We start from the raw sequence: 16,595 nt of genomic DNA on the forward strand, positions 1-16,595 counted from the left end.
CGTCATGACAATGGCATGGGTTGGCACTCACGACCGCATTGTTATGGCGTTTCGGCAGACTCAGGTTCAGGTTCAGCTTCAGAGTCAAGTGGGGCTAGGGTCTGGCTGGGGTCCAGCTGGATCTGGCGGGTCAGTGGGGCGCCATGAACACGGTCATCAACGCCGCTGCTTGCAGCTCACAGATGCACAACGGCACAAAAGCTGAGGCCTGAACACCTTTGTACTACCCTGTTTACGGCACCCTGCTACAGGGGGTGTAGCGCCTGGTAGTAAGTACTGCCGCCGTAGCACCAGCGTCATTCAATTGGCTTATTGGCTAGGCGTGCGGGCTGCAGCAGCCTTGGCAGAAATGAGCGCGCCGTAATGCCCTGCCCGCGAGCGCGCCATGACGCTCTGCTCCCAAGTGACCATCGCAGACGCATTGACCAGTTGGCACACTACCACATCAAAGCACCGCACCGCATCCATACTTCCAGCCGATAGCTCCGGCAACCACGTAAGACCACGGGAATACCTGCCAATTCCTGTCTGTCCTCATCCGTCGCCCCAGCACGCTCACTACCCCATTCACTCGCAGCCGCCGCCCATGCTAAGTTCGTACGCCAACATGAATTCCCCCCTTCCCACCCCTTGCCATCCCCACACCACGCCATGCTATAACAACCCACACTCTCCCATTCCCAAGTCCAAACCCTTTCCCAAGTCCCAACCCTACGCCAGAGTGGCACGTGTGCCGCTGCGGCTGGGGTCTGCCTCACTGGGCGGCCGGCCGCCCGGCGCGGCGCGGTCCGCCTGGAAGCGCGCGTACAGCGCCCGGAGGCGGGCGGCCTCGGAGGCGGGCAGCGAGGGCCGCGCGGTGGCCAGCGCCCGCCACAGGTGGCGCATGCAGATGGCGGGGCCACCCGCCTGCGCCGGTGCCAGTTCGGCTGCTGCGAGTGCTGCGGGTGCTGCGGCTTGTCGGGATGGGGCCGCTGACGTCGCAGGTGGAGGTGTTGGTGAGGCCGCTGCCATGGCGCCTGCGGCGGCGCCGCCGGCAGCAGCAGTAGCAGCATCAGCATCAGCATCAGCATCAGCAGCAGTGCGCCCTGATGAGCTGGAGGAGCCGCCAGCCGCCGCAGCGCCGGCAGAAGCTGCCCCGGCAGTAGCCGCACTGGCAGTAGCACCACCGCCGGCGCCAGCAGCCGCAGCAGTAGCAGTGGCTGCCTCCACGCTCTCGTTGACGGCGTGAAGCTGCGCCTCAGACAGGATCGCGCCGAGGTCGGCGCCTGTGGTGGGGTGGGGCGGGGCTATATTCATGATGATGCAATAAGTGAAGGCGTAGCTAAGGGGGGGGGAGAGCAGGGGGGGGGTTGGAGGTAAATTCCAAGACCCTAAGCCGGAGCCAGCCCGCAAAGGTCGGTGGCGCGGGTGCTGCTTGGCCCATTCACGCAGTCGAGAAACCCTTCACGCTACCCTGCTGCGCAACTGTGGCGCCGTACAGGCTGCCGCAGCAACACGAAGGCGCATGTACACCGGCACACACACACACACACACACACACACACACACACACACACACACACACACACACACACACACACACACACACGCAGGGCGCGCACCTGTCATTCCCTCGCCCGCCTCCGCCACCTGACGCAGATCCACGTCTGGATCCAGATTCAGCCGCCGACTGAGCGCTCGCAGGATCTGACAGGGGGGTAGCCGTTCATGTGTGATAAAGGGATTGAATAAGCCACAAGGAGGGGGGCGGCGGGGGGGAGACCGCAGCACCGCACAAGCAATGGAGGGGTGGGTGGCGGCGACGCGTGTGTGCGGCGCCGGTGCGGGGTTCCAGTTCAGGGGCCAGCAACGTTTAGTTTGCAACCGTGGCTATGGCCGCCAACTGCATTTGGGTTTGGAACTGGCCCCTACTTACATGTGGAGCTCGCGCTGCATTTGCGCCCGGCCAAGTAAACCCCCCCGCCCATACCGTAACGACTTCATCTACAGTCTTCAGTGCATCCCGTACCGCATATTCCAACCACCTTGCAACACTCCCCGCAAACTCCGCCCACCCTTTTCTCCTCCCACCCCCCTCGCTCCCACCTCCAGCCGCTCGGCCGGCCCCTGCGGCGGCCCGCAGAACAGCAGCCGGTCCAGCCGCCCCGGCCGCAGCAGCGCGGCGTCGATGAGGTCGGGTCGGGAGGTGGCGGCCAACACGATGACGCCACGCAGCCCCTCCACGCCGTCCAGCTCGGTCAGCAGCTGGTTGACCACGCGGTCCGTGACGCCTGCGACGGGCAATGCGGTGCGCGGTGCGCGGTGCCGTGGGGACGGTGAGGTTGCGTCGCGTTAGCCATTCGGTTTTGGTGGTTTCATCTGAGCGTGCTGAAAAGGGCTTTGGAGGATGTAGGCACCGGTGGAGATTGAGGACGTCAGTACGTAAGTTTGGAAGTGTGTTGGCGGCAGATGACAGGCGATGCACACGACGCGCCGGCAACAACCCATCCCCCACCCCGCCCCGCCGTACCCGCAACGCCAATCAGATGCCGTTACGCACAACACAGGACCGTGTGCATACCCGGTGTGCACACCCTTCCCTCAACACCCCATCCCACCTCCAACCAGCCCCCCAACCCCATCCCACACACACCGGTGGAGTCGTGCCCACGCGGCGGCGCAATGGCGTCGAACTCGTCAAAGAACAGCACCGCGGGGGCGGCGGCGGCGGCCCGCGCGAACAGGTCGCGCACGGCCGCCTCGCTGGCACCGATGTACTTGTTGAGCAGCTCCGGACCCTTGACAGTAAGGAAGCTGCGTGCACGTATTTGTTGAGGGAAATAGGAAAAACGTGTGATATAAGACGTTCCCTACCCGCCCCCAACACGCCGGGCACCCACCCGCCCGTCACCAAACACCCACACACGCCACGCACCGCACGGGCGCAATCTTGGACACCGCCGCCACCGCCGCCGCCACCACGTGCGTCTTGCCGCAGCCCGGCGGGCCGTACAGCAGTGCGCCCGTGCGCAGCCGCAGCGGCGCCGCCGCCACCAGCGCGCGGTGCCGGATGGGCAGCGTCAGCGCCTCCCGCAGACTGGACACAACGTCCCGCAGGCCGCCCACGTCCTCCCAGCCCTCCGCCTGTTGGCAGCGGTGCACGGGAGTGGTTTCAGGGCATTGAAATTTGGAAGTTTGGAAGTTTTGGAGTTTGAGAGTTTGGGAAGTTTGGGAGGTTGGGAGTCCTGCAATTGGGGAGTTGTCAGTCATATGTAGGGGTACGTGTCGAGTTGCGCCGCTTCCTGCCTGCCCCCTTTGTGTCTTGACACGCGGCCACCCGCTCACCCTGCCGCCCGCCGCCGCCGCCTGCTGCACGCCCCAGAACGCCGCCGGCACAAAGTCCGTCATGGCGGCCCTCAAGTCGGCTGGAGTCACTTGTAGGCCCGGGAGACTCGAGCTCGCGGCTGTAGCAGGAGGAGCAGCAGGAGGAGCAGCAGCAGTAGCAGCAGCAGGAACAGCGGCGGCGCCTGAGGCTTTCAAGGCAGAGGCGGACTGGGTGGGGCTGGCAGCGGTGAGCGCCGTGCCGGGGTGCTCCCTTGCCGACTGCTGCTGGCTCTGGTGCTGGTGCTGGTGCTGGTGCTGGTGCTGGTGCTGGTGCTGCTGCTGCTGCTGCTGCAGTGGTTGGGCGCGGCCGTTGCTGTCCGCTGCAGAGGCGGGTCCTGCCGTGAGCTGGCGCCGCAGCGCCTGAAGCACAGCCCTGCAACGCCGTCGCAGTCACACATACAGCTTCAGGCACACCCATCACACATACGGTACGGGATGACCCCAGCGCCGTACACACTCACGCTACACACGTGGGTTTGACCCAGTGTGCCCTCACACCCGTTGCCACACCTCCACCTTCACGCACAGGACAACACGCACACATACGAATAGGACACACATACACACACGCGCACATATACACACGCCCGCCCCCTCACTCCGCGCACTCCTTCATTGATCATGCATGTAACCCACCACCACCACGCCCCACCACGCCCCATTACGCCCACACGCCGCACCTGTCCAGCAGCCGCCTCAGGTCAACCCCCTCGAAGCCCTCCGCGGCCCCCGCCACCGCCGCAAGCTCCCCTGCGTCCACACACACGCCGCTGCTGCGCGCCGCCGCAGCCAGCATGGCGGCGCGGCCGGCAGACCCGGGCGCCGGCAGCCGCACCTGCGTCCCGTGATTGCGTGGTTGAAATCGCTTGTGCTTTTGCTTTGGTTGGGAGTGGGTGGGGCACCAGGCACCAGGCAAGAGGCAAGAGGCACAGGGCAGCCCCTCCACAGAGCCCCTCACACATTCCTAACTTGACTAGTGTTGACTAGTACTAACATTCTCATTCGATAGCAGCAGCACAACAGCTTCAACATATACTGCTCCTCAACCTAATCCACTCCACCCGCCCACCGCCCACCTCAAAGTCCAGCCGCCCCACTCGCCGCAGAGCCGTATGCACAGCCGCCGCGTCGCGCGCCGTCGCCGCCACCGCCACCGCCGGCACTGGCCGCGGCGCCGCCGCCGCTAGCGCCGCCGCCACCGCGCCGCCGCCGCCGAGCCCCTCCGCCGCCGCATTGACTGCCGCCAGCGGCGCCGCCGCCAGCTCGTCCAACAGCGCCGCCAGCCAGTTGGCGAGGCGGGCGGCGGCGGCGGCGCCGTCAGGGTGCTGCATGCCGTACTCCGGCCCCTCCTGTCGTACGCCGTACGTGTCAATTGCCATGTTCAGTCGATCAGTTGGGCACAACCGTATGACCGACCCCGATGCCTGTCCTTCTCCTTATTCAGCACGCTTGCCCATCCCCTCCACACCCTCCGCCGTATCCCCCACCTTCTCTCTCCCCCCTTCCCCCCTTCCCCAACACCCCCACGCCCCCACACCCGGCTCCTCCCCCCCCCTCACCGCGGCGCTGGGGCACAGCCTGTCCAGGTCATCTAGCAGCAGCAGGCAGGGCGACAGAGCCAGAGCCTCGGCGGCGACGGCGGCCAGAGCGGTCGTGGCGGCGCCGTGGGAGGCGCCTGCGCGGGTGCAGTGCAGCACACACACACACACACACATAAACATACATACGCACACAAACACACACAAAATGGTACAACACGACGCTCGGTATGGGTAGGTGTCCGTAAGTAACACACATGTATGGCGCTGGGGCGATAGCGAGTGACTGGGCATAGCCAGGAGCCAGGTGCAACAAGTGAGAGCTCTTTCGTTTCGCCATTTACCGTACTGCAGTCACAAGAGCCCGATCCCACACCTCCCCCTCTCCCAAACCTCTCCCACTGGCCTCCTGCTCCGCTCCTCCTCCGCTTACTCCTCCTCCCTCCACTTACTCCTCCCTCTCCCCCCACCTGCGCTCCCCACCTGCACACCTGCCTCTCCCCACACACCTGCCCCTCCCCACACACCTGCCCGCCCCCCAGCCCACCTGCCCCCAGCCCCCCCACCTGCCAGCTGGCCGCACCGCACCATCAGCACGTGTGCGGGGCCGCGCGGCAGCCGCTCCGACAGCTCGCCCAGCGCCGCCAGCAGCTGCGAGCGACCGCTGCCTGTGTGTGTATGTGTGTGTGTGTGTGTGTGTGTGTGTGTGTGTGTGTGTGAGGACAGGGGGAGGAGGAGGAGTGAGGGCGCGGCAGCGTGCGGTGTGAGGAGGCCTTGTAGGAATGGTGGCGGTGGTGGCGGTGGCCCCCTGTGGTGATGGCGGTGGTGGCCCCCTGCTCGGAGGTCTCATGATTGCAGCAGGCCCGCTGCTCCTTGTCCGCCATCTCCTCCCTGCCCCTCCCCATCCCTGTCCCGCCTGCTCCCCTGCTCCCGTGCCCTCTCTGCCCCCATTTCTCAGACATGTTGCGAATGGACCCTGCTCCCCCGCGCTAAACCCCTGCTTCCCCAGGCCCTCTCCACAGGCCTCGACTCTCACCCGGCGGCCCCGTCACCAGCACACCGCCGCACCGCGGCAACCCCGTCCTCGCCACCGCCTCCGCCAGTGGCGGCTGCAGCGCCGGCAGCAGCCGCAGGAGGCAGGACTGCAGCTGGTCCCCTAGCCAGCTGATGTGGCTCAGATCCAAATCAAGATCCAGGTTTAAACCCAGGGAGCTGGGATCCGGATCCATTTGTTGTAGCTGTGTTGGTGTGGGCTCCGCCAGTTGGCTGGGGGTGGCCGCTGTGGCGGCCGCGGCGGTAGGGGTGAACGCGGCGAGCAAGCCGGGCACGGGTGGCGGCGGCAGCGGCCGCGGCACCAGCGCCGCCGCCGCCGGCTTGGCCGCCGGGTACGACACATCCGGCAGAGCTACAGCCTGGCCCAGCTTCACAGGCAGCGGCAGTAGCAGCTGCGGCTGCGCCGCCGCCGTGCCGGCGGCTGCGGCGCTCCGCGCGGCTGCTGTGCGGGTGGCGGCCGCGAGGGCCTCCAGCAGCGCGGGCGTCACCAGCGGCGGCGGCGTGTGCGTGTGTGTGTGCGGGCCGGTGCGGCGCGGCACCACGTGCGCTATCAGGCAGTAGTCTCCGCAAGGAGGAGGAGGAGGGGGCAGCGCTGCCGCACGCACGGCGCCCGCGCCTGCACTCGCGCCCTGAGCCTCAAGGGAGCTACTGCCGCCCCCACCCCCGGCAACGCCGCCGCCGCCGCCGCCGCCTGGTGGTATCTGGAAGTGCACAACCAGCCCCGACGCCAGTGGCAGCACCAGGGCCGCCGCCGCAGCTGCCACGTCGCCACCCTCGCCCTCACCACCACCCCTAGCGGCACCGGCATCCAGCGCTGCCGCCTCCCCTGCCGCCGACTCCACGCCGCCGTCACCACACATGCCGCCACCGGCGCCGCCGCCGCCGCCGCTGCCTGCGCCGCTGGCCTCGACTGTCGTACTGCCGTAACTGCCCTGACACCGGTCGACACGGCTGCCGTACAACACCGCCCTTCGCATCCCCTCTAGATGCGCCGCCATCCACTGCTGTACGGCCTGACTCAGAGCCAGCGGCAGCGACTGCGGCAGTGGCAGCAGCTCCTCATCTGAGGGCAGCACCGCCCCCGCCGCCGCCGCCACTGCGGACTCATAGTGCCGCTCTTCCGGCGCCATAGGCGCCGCTGGTGGCGGCGGCACAGCCGCTGCCGCTCCCCGGCCGCCCAACGCTGCGGCGGCTGCCGCCGCCACGGCGGCAGCCGTTGCCGCCGCAGCGGCGGCGGCGGCCGCCGACGTAGATGCAAAGCGCAGCGGTGGTACCGGCAGCGGGTGCAGCGCGACGCTCGGCAGCGCCGCCAGCGCCGCCTCCGTAGCCACCGCCGCCGCCGCCGTACCGCCGCCACCGCCGCCGCCTGACGCCGCCGCCGCCAGTGTCACGTGCATGTGCGGCAGCACGCCCAGCACGTGCTGCAGCGGCGGCGCCAGCATCACGTGGTCGGGCGGGCAGTCCGGGTCGGGCACCAACACCGCCAACAGGTCGCGTACGGCGCCGCAGCCGTGTAGCCGTACCAGCGCCGCCGCCGGTGCTACTGCCGCCGCTGCCGCTGACCTCACAGATGCCTCCGGCTCCGCCTGCGGCTCTGCCGCAGTGGCAGTAGCAGGTGGTGACGGGAACGGGCCACCGCCGAGCAGCGCGCGAGCTGTAGCTGGCGCCACCGCAGCAGCCAGCGTCAGCCAGGTCCGTACACCGCCGGATATCTCACCGGTGGCGGCTGGGATTGTGCTACTGCCACCTCCTCCGGATGCTGCTACTGCCGGCGACAGCGACACAGGCACCAGGTACCGAGACGGCGGCAGGTCCAGCACCCGCAGTCGCAGCGGCTGCGGTGCTGCTACTGCCGCTACTGCCGCTGCTGCCGCCGGCGCCTGCCCGGCAGTAGCAACGCCGCCCGCCTGCCGGGCTCCCCCTTCTGCAGCTGTTGCATGGGCACCAGCTACTGCCGCGCCGGGCTGCGGCCTGTCCTGCGGCCCAGAGGGGCTGGGCGACTGCGGTTCAGGGGGGCTGGGCGGTTGCGGCCCAGCCGAGCCGGCGCCAGGCGGCGGCGCGGGTCGGGTGTCCTGACCTATCGCGGATGCTCCCCCCACGCCGGCGCCGCCGCCACCGCCACCGCCACCGCCACCGCCACCGCCACCGCCACCGCCACCGCCACCGCCACCGCCACCGCCACCGCCACCGCCAGCAGTCGCCGACACGGCACCTGTAGGACCCGACGTCCCTTGGGCCGCTGTCCCCGCCCCCGCCCCTGCCCCCGCGCCAGGCACTGCGGCCGCCGCCGCCACAGCTGCGGCCACGGTGCCGTTGGGCGCTGTGTGTTCCCCCGTCCAGCGGCCGCTCGGCGTCTTCACCACCGCCCCCGCCCAGGCCGGCCGCGCCTGCAAGCCTCCCACAGCCGGCGGCGGCGGCGGCATCCCTGCTCCTCCTCCACCAGTGCCGCCGCTGCTGCCATTGCCAGCCCAGCCGTTCGCAAGCGGCACCACCACAGGCCCGCCGCCGCCTAGCGCCACCGACCCCTGCCCGCCGCCGGCCGCCGGCCGAGGCCCGCCCCAGCCCCCTCCCCCTGTACCTCCTCCCCCTCTTCCCGCTGCTCCTCCCACGCCTCTCCCAGTACCTCCCGCCGCCGCCCCTCCTCCCCCCGCCGCCGCTCCTCCCGCCGCCACTCCTCCTCCCACCACCGCCGCCGCCGCCGCCGGCAGCCCCAGCGGCAGCCCCATGCCCCGCGGCTTGGGCGCCACCCTCAGCTCCGTGCCTGGCACCAGCCGCACCGCCACCGCACCCGGCGGCTCCACGGACAGCGTGCGCAGCCGCACCGTGGCGCCGGCCCGCGCCCACACCGTCAGCAGCTGCCCCGGCGCCAGCACGCCCACCTGCAGGGTTACCGTATACACACACGGGTTGCGCACACACGGGTTACACGCACGCGTTACAAATACGGGTTGCACAAACACGCGTTACACATACGGGTTGCACATGAACGGGTCATACACACGGGTTATACACAAGGGTTACGCACGGGTTCGGAACCCCTGCCTCCGTGCCAGGAGCGGCCCCTGGCGGGGGTCCCGAATCCCCCCACCTCCCTCCAGATGCCTCCATCCCGTCCCAACGGTGCGTATGGTGGCAAATTAAGTCACTTGAAGCAGTGCTTCTCGCAGGAGCGATTCTCATGAACATTCTCCATCGCAAGCTTCACCCCACCAACCCTCCCCCCAACGCCCTGAATCCTGGTTCCTGCCTCCTGCCTCCTGGTTCCTGGATCCTTCTGGATCCTGGCTTTTGTAAAGCCCGCACCCCCCCCCCCCGCGCGCCCACCTGCCCCAGCAGCGCCTCCTCCAGCCATCCTGCGTTGGCCTCCAGCACCTCCCAGTCGCTGGCGGCCACAGGCTCCAGCTCAACGGCGGCAGCAGGAGGCACGCCCAGCACCGGCGCCGCCTGCACCTGCGGCGGCGAGGAGGGGAGGAAGGGGGTGAGGAGGGGGTGAGGAGGGGGGAGGAAGGGTGGGGGTAAGGAGGGAAGGGAGTAGGAGCGGAGGGGAGGGAGGACGTGGCGTGGGTGAGAGCCGCAACCGGGCGGGCAGGACGGCACGCAGATGGTAGGTTTGGCTTGGAGAGCAAGGAGGGAACGAGGAGTACGTGGGCACGGCAGCGGCTCGCACGAACCCTGCGCACACCGACCACTGCGGGGTCGGCTTCGGCCTGAGGGACACACGTCCCCACGTCCTGCCCCCCAATGGCATTGGGTTCGGTTTAGTTTGGGCTGGTATCTACAAGCCCCCACCCCGTCCGCCGGCCCCCGCCCCCACCTGCATGTCGGGCAGCAGTCCAAGGGCCGAGGCCAGGGCGGAGGGCACGCCCAGCGCGCCGCCGCCGCCGCCGCCACCACCCCAGCCGGCTCCGCCGCCGCCGCCACCTGCCGCCGGGCCGTGGAGCACGCCGCCGGTCCACGCCACGTAGTGTGTGTGGTGCGGCTGCTTGGAGGGCATGCCTGTGGGTGGGTGGGCGGAGTACCACGGCCACCTTGTGAAGCGTGTGAGAGAACGGCAGCCGCACCGCTACACCGACTGGCGTATGGTGTACGCCACGTCGGCACTGCGCTTCCAGGCCTCACAGACTGCTGCGCACACGCGGCCGCCCTGCTCGCACCGTCAAGCCTCCAGCTTACTCGTGCACACACGGACCCCCCATCCCGCAAAATACACACACATAACGCGCACACGCAAATGCACGCAGCTGTGCCTGCTCACCCGCTCCATCCAGCACCCGCAGCTGTAGCACCACAGGCACGGTGTCCAGCTGTAGCAGCTGCCCGGACAGCGGGGGTCCGGCGCTGACCCAGTTGGAGCGCTCCGAGATGAGCGTCACGCGCAGCCGGGCCGACCTGTTGACAAGAGTAGACACGGGGTAAGGTGATACGGCAAAGCGTGTAGGAGTCGGTGTTGGTGCTACGGTGTGTTGGGTGTGTGGTGGTTTGTATGTTGTGGTAAGAGTGGGCTTTTGGTGGGGGAGGGGACTGGGGGACCCGGACTGCGAGATTGCAAGCGCGGCCATGGTGTCGGCAGGAGTCGTAATTTGGGTGCTTCCCCGTCCCCTGCAAAGGCCGGGGTCATGCTTTATGCTACTGTGAGCAGGCGACAAGCAATGCGCAAGCGCCGCAATCGTTTGCACTGAGCGCCGGTTGGGTGACAGTGCAGCATCGCGACGGTAATAATTCCGCTTACTTTCCCAACCCCGCGCTGCTCCGCGACATGCTCTCCACAAACTCCATTTTGGCTTTGTCAACGTGTCTCCCTCGCAGACGCTCTACACCCTCGCGAGTTCATTTGCAGTTTGTTACACGTCGTGGCGAACGCCTAAGCTACACAAAAGGAGTATATAGTGTTCAGTGTCTTGCAGTTGCAACCGAAAAGTTGTAATATTGGGCGCAATAATCGTTGCAATGAAGGCTGGCGTGGCACGGCACGCTCAGTCCATGTTCCCCTGCCTCCTTGGAAGTCCCTGTTCCCCTCCCGTTGCCGTTATCATGGAAGCCCCAATTCCAAATCAACATCCTCGATTAAATGTGTTGTGCGGAGCTGCAGACCTGCTGTCCGACAGGCAGGGAAAGGCTGTGTCTTGGCGGGGCAGGCCGGGGGCGGTGCTACCGTGCTAGGGCCCAGGTAATAGAAATGTAAGCTAGTGTGAATGCAAACGCAAGACGCGGGTCATATATGGGCGGGGCCAAGCGTGCAGTTGCCTTACTTGTCGGGCCCTGGCATCATACCTCCCTTTCAACCGTTAATGCGGCCTCGCTATCCACGAATGTTGAGGTTCATCAAGGCGGCACGCAAGCTGGTGCGGTGCAGTGCAGTGGCAACGCGCTCTCTCAATAGGCCGGGCCCTTGGCGGCTTGGCCGGGCCCTTTTGTCAGTCTGTGTCAACCTCCCCTGGTGTCAACCAAGCGCGCTGAAGCGCGTGCGGCGTGCCAGCCTTCCACTGAAAGTCCAATGTGTATGGGCTTAGCGCCCCTCTCCATTTCTTCCGTCTAGGTAGCTTATTACAGTGTACAGGGGCCGCCACAATGCGCGACGGTAAGGGCAGAGGGCAGCCCGCAGCCCGAGGGAGGGGGGTCGGGCAGAGGGCTCAATCCCCCCATGCACCAACATTGAGTCCAACAATAGTTATTTGCTCAGTGACATGCTATGCTTGTTGTGCTAACTAAAAGCAGATGCCGACTGGTCAGCGGAACGGCGGGCCATTAATGTTGATGCCGCCGCAGGCTGTGTCGCCGCGTGGTTCACCAGCCCAGGCGAGACACAGTAATGCATACATGCATATCATGGATAGCGCCCTTAGGCGTGAAGGGAAGGCTGTGCGGGCTCTGCGTCGTTCTTGACGCATGTGCCGTAATCCCGATTGGATCCTGCAGGACCCCCTTGGTTGACTAGAAATGCTTGCCTTCAGCAGCAAGTCCACAATTATTTCAAGCCTCAGAGCTGAATCAGGATTGCGAGTGGGCTATTGTAAAACAACTTTGCTACCAACACATTTCATCAGCGACATGGTTCCGCGCGCCGGTGTGCCCCGCCCTGCGGCCAAGGGTACCATCCTCATCCGTGATATCAGTCACCTTGCAACCCAGAATGATGCGCTGGGCGAAATTGCCGATGCGGTGAGCGCGGTCCTTTCGCAGCAAGTGCCTTTCTCATAGCAAAATGTGCTGTTGCGTTCATGCAGCTAAGCTTCGCAGCATGGAAGTCTTGGCACTTGGGCTCGACACCGACACGCTGACTTTGCCCCCGGCGTGTCTCTCCCTGCTCCCCCCCCCTCCCTGGCAGGCCATCTTCATTCGGGACAACGTGATTGAGTGGGTGGGCAAGACCGCTGATCTGCCTTTGGACATGTCCGAGGCCGACCGCGTGATCAGCGGCAAGGGCCACGTCTTCATGCCAGGTAGGCAGCTAGGCAACTGGCTGCCACAGCTTGTCGCACCGTGTCAGCAATTCAGCAAAGCGAAGTCCTGGTGTCCCGTCACTATGTATTACGGTAATGTAGCTTTCCGTGCAAACCGGCATGGTGTCCCTCTGCAACATCTTCCCCCCGCCGCCCTTCCGCCCTCGCCGGCTGCAGGCATGGTGAACACGCACGCGCACATGTTCCAGTCGCTGAACCGCTGCATGGCCCAGGTGAGGCCACGGATGGAGGTTGGCCACGTGTGCCAGCTTTTCCTGTGTATGTATGTGTTGTTGTTTGTGTGGATGGTTGCGTTTGTCGCTGTGCACCATCTCGCCCAACTCCAAAGTGCACCATAAGTCCATAACCATTCAGCAACCCCAAACCCCAAACGTGTCAAGCTCCCAACCCCCACCCCTTCTCGCTCCACACACAGGACCAGCAGCTGCACGGCTGGCTCAAGACCCTGTACCCGGTGTGGAGCCGCCATACGGTGAGGGGCAGCACACATACGTGGCAGCACACGTACGTGGCAGCTCATTTGCGTGCATGCGCGCACAGGCACAGGCACAGGCACAGGCACAGGCACAGGCACAGGCACAGGCACAGGCACAGGCACAGGCACAGGCACAGGCACAGGCGCAGGCGCAGGCGCAGGCGCAGGCACAGGCACATGCATAGGCACAGCCATAGGCACAGGCAAAGCCATAGGCACAGCCATAGGCACAGGCACATCAAGAGCCAGAAAGCTGGCTAGCACACGCTCAACACGCCCGGCTCGCGTCTCTTGCACCTCGTCCCACCGGTCCCAAGCCCCCCACACCACACCCCGGTCGGTAATGCCGAATTTGCCAAGTAACTACCCCCCCCTCCGCCCCTTCCCCCCTCCACCCCACCTGCCCGCAGGCCGACTCCGTGTACATCAGCACGCAGGTGGCCATCGCCGAGCTGCTCCTGTCCGGCTGCACCACATCCTCGGACCACCTGTACATGTTCCCTAACGACGTCACACTCGACGACACCATCCGCGCCGCACGCAGCCTGGGCCTGCGCTTCCACCCGGTGCGCGGCGGCATGAGCGCGGGCGTGAGCAAGGGCGGCATCGCGCCGGACAGTGTGGTGGAGGAGGAGCCGGCCATCCTGGCGGACATGGAGCGCTGCATCAAGGAGTTCCACGACAACAGCAAGTGAGAGCCGGGGTGTTAGAGATGATTGCGAGCTGACGAATGTGTGTGCGTGTGTGTGTGTGTGTGTGTGTGTGTGTGTGTGTGTGTGTGTGTGTGTCTGTGTCTGTGTCTGTGTGGTTGACACAGCGATGTGTCCTCCGCCTACGTTGTTGAGCAGCCCGCGGCCTCACCCCCGCGACCACAACGCTGGTCCTCCCCGTGCCAGGTCCTGGGTCCTGAATCTCTTGTTTATCATGACCACCCACCCCACCTGGCTGGTATTTACAACCCCACCTCCGCCCAATCCCGGGTTGGGTGTACAACCCGCCCGGTCCTCCACCCAACCCGGCCGCCGCCAGGTACTCCATGCTGCGCATGTCGCTAGGCCCCAGCAGCCAGAAGACCGTCACCCACGACCTCATGATCAGCTCCGCCCGCCTGGCGCGCAAGCACCCGGGCGTGCGGCTGCACACGCACCTGGCGGAGAACGAGGAGGACATCACCTACACACACAAGATGTACGGCTACCGCTTCGGAGAGTACATCCAGGTAACGGAGGGGGCGTGTGGGTGTGTGGGTGCGCATATGGATGGTGGGAAGCGGTCAGGGCCTCAGGGGTCGATGGGATCAGAACGCACTGCGCCTGCCTCGGCGCCGCCCTAGCTAGCAAGAGCTAGCGCTCATCCTATACAGTACACAGACATGCGTGGCAACCCTGTTACCCGTGCCTGTTACCCTTGTGCTTGCCTACCACACACGTGTACGGTATGCTCTCACGCGCCGCAGGCCGTGGAGTGGGACAAGTGCGACTGCTGGTTCGCGCACTGCGTCAAGCTCAACGAGAGCGAGCGAGCGCTGTTCTCGCAGCGCGGCATCGGCGTGGCGCACTGCCCCTCCTCCAACACGCGCCTGGCCTCAGGCATCGCGCCCGTGCGGTGGGTGGTTGCCCAACGTGGCCGAGCTGCTGCGTTGCTGCGTCGTTGCTGCGGTGTTGCTGCTGTGGCGCCGATTGTGGCCGTTGCCGCGCTCCCTTTCGCCCCATGCGGGACATTGTGTATGTTTTCCCACATGTGCACGTCAGCCCAAATTCTTGCCACACCGGCCGACTTTACCGCTCTTCCAACCATCTTTGCAGCCCCCCCCCCACCCCGCCCACTCACTTCCTTCACTAATCATGAATGTAACCCCCATCCCGCCCTCAGGGCCATGCTGGACCAGGGTGTGAACGTGGGCCTGGGTGTGGATGGCGCCTGCAGCAGTGATGCCGCCAGCATTCTGGCGGAGGCGCGACTGGCGCTGCTGCTGCAGCGCGCCGGCGGTGACCCGCGCGGCCTGGGCGTGCGGTGAGTGTTGGAGACATGCGGCGTGTGCTGTGTGCTGGGGTCTGGGACTGCGCGCTGGGCCTTGTGGATTGCCAGCTGTCGGCTGCCTGTGGGCCCGGCTTGGCGTGCCGGCCCCGGCTGGCAAATGTTTCTGGCCTGCTGCCTGTTCCGTGCTGTTGCTCCTTGTCACCTCTCGCTTTCGCCACGGACCTCCTCACCGCCCCCCCCCCCCGCACCCTCCGCATGCCCCGCAAATGCACACATGCACACGTGCACACAGGGAGGCGCTGCGCATGGCCACCCGCGGCGGCGCCGTCAACCTGGGTCGCGGCGAGGTGCTGGGGCAGGTGGCGCCAGGCTTCGCCGCCGACGTGGTGGGCTTCAAGTACGAGGGCAAGGTCGCGTACGCGGGCGCCGGCGTGGACCCCGTGGCCTCGCTGCTGCTGTGCGCGCCCACCAGCGGAGTGGTTAACTGGAGCATCATTGATGGACACGTGGTGGTTAAGGAGGGCGTGCTGATGGCGGCCGATTTGGGCCAGGGCGAGGGCGCGGATGCGGGGGAGCGGGAGTTTGATGTTGCCGCCATGTGCGCGGCGGCGGACAAGTTCTGTGGGGAGCTGACGGCGGGCGTGGCAGAGGCGTCGCTGGGCAAGCAGTGAGGCTGCAGTAGCGGCATTGTGGGAGCGGCAGCGGTAGCGGCGTCGAGGGAACGGATGGGCGGGCCTGAGAGGGAGGGCCTGCAATGTTGGGGCACGTGTGTGCGGTGTTGCTGAGGGGTTGCTTGGTTGCTGCGGGCATGACGGTCCCATTGATGTTATTGGTTACTGACGAGCACGGGCAGACTGCAATCCGCGCATTACCCATACCTTTGGAAAGCGATATTGTAGAGAGAAACCTTGGTGAGAGACGTTTAGGGGCACGTAGAAGATCCTTGTATAGGTGCCGTGTGTCCTAGAGTGTTGCTGGGCCCGCGCATTTGCGTCCTGGTTGTCGGCAAGTGGAAACTCATGTGAGAGCCAAAAAAATTGAGTGGGTATGAAAATTGCATTGACGCATAAGATTGCGTACGCGCGCATGCCGAGGGTTTTCTTAGTACATACACGCTCATGTCATGTGCACGCAGAATTATTCGAATGCTTAAGAACTGTTTGCGGAACGTGGGAAGTGGGCCGGGCCTGGTTGGGAGCCGCAGTGGCGGCGCCCACGCGTGTCGTGCGTTTGTCATCTGCACACACTGTCTCATGCAGATTACGCGCCGCCGGCCGGCTGGGCGCCGCGGGCTGTCATGAACCCAGCTCGGTTTTGCGGCAGTCCGGGGCTGAGGTGTTTTGTTGTCTGTGTACACAAAGACGGATTTGCGGTATGGCCGGTGACAGCAGTGGGGCTGGACGTCGTCCCCAAGCTACTGGTGGATTTGAGACTGCACTAAGAATGCCTAGAATGACGTATGGTAGGGCACCTGCACCAGCCAGGAACAATTGTGGACTCTCCTTGTTTGCGAGCTAGAAACGTTGAGACTCAAGGGAAGTGGCACACGATAGGTTGTCACGGTTCGGTGCGGTCCGCCCCACGGTGGCTGGTGGGCATCTACGGGCGAGCCTGCGCGTCCCCCTTGTAACAGTAGAGCTCAGACAATCAAAGCGCGGCACATCCCCCAATAAGACTGACATGTGGAGACGTGTGATGGGCTGAAGGGAGAAATCACGAGGGCTA

At 65.8% G+C, this 16,595-nt stretch overlaps 2 protein-coding genes across 2 annotated transcripts; one reads left to right on the plus strand and one right to left on the minus strand.

Moving 5' to 3' along the window:
* Positions 1-44: 44 nt before the first annotated feature.
* Positions 45-10,840, minus strand: CHLRE_16g679200v5 (uncharacterized protein). The gene is made up of 15 exons (XM_043071378.1): positions 10,684-10,840; positions 10,210-10,343; positions 9,769-9,950; positions 9,279-9,404; positions 5,938-8,833; positions 5,468-5,569; positions 4,923-5,038; positions 4,440-4,712; positions 4,044-4,198; positions 3,325-3,736; positions 2,915-3,123; positions 2,633-2,793; positions 2,086-2,270; positions 1,602-1,686; positions 45-1,265 (listed from the first exon to the last, which is right to left on the minus strand). Exons 1-15 carry the CDS (start codon positions 10,728-10,730, stop codon positions 712-714), a joined length of 5,637 nt encoding a protein of 1,878 aa, XP_042916040.1. The 5' UTR covers positions 10,731-10,840; the 3' UTR covers positions 45-711.
* A 1,050-nt stretch (positions 10,841-11,890) lies between these two features.
* Positions 11,891-16,512, plus strand: CHLRE_16g679150v5 (uncharacterized protein). The gene is made up of 9 exons (XM_001695925.2): positions 11,891-12,113; positions 12,280-12,394; positions 12,572-12,627; positions 12,831-12,887; positions 13,301-13,581; positions 13,920-14,109; positions 14,347-14,495; positions 14,763-14,903; positions 15,163-16,512. The coding sequence occupies exons 1-9, from the start codon at positions 12,003-12,005 to the stop codon at positions 15,539-15,541; spliced, it is 1,479 nt and encodes a 492-aa protein (XP_001695977.1). The 5' UTR covers positions 11,891-12,002; the 3' UTR covers positions 15,542-16,512.
* The last annotated feature ends 83 nt before the right edge of the window (positions 16,513-16,595 follow it).

The sequence above is a fragment of the Chlamydomonas reinhardtii genome, chromosome 16 (genome assembly GCF_000002595.2).
Source record: "Chlamydomonas reinhardtii strain CC-503 cw92 mt+ chromosome 16, whole genome shotgun sequence".
Lineage (NCBI taxonomy): Eukaryota > Viridiplantae > Chlorophyta > Chlorophyceae > Chlamydomonadales > Chlamydomonadaceae > Chlamydomonas > Chlamydomonas reinhardtii.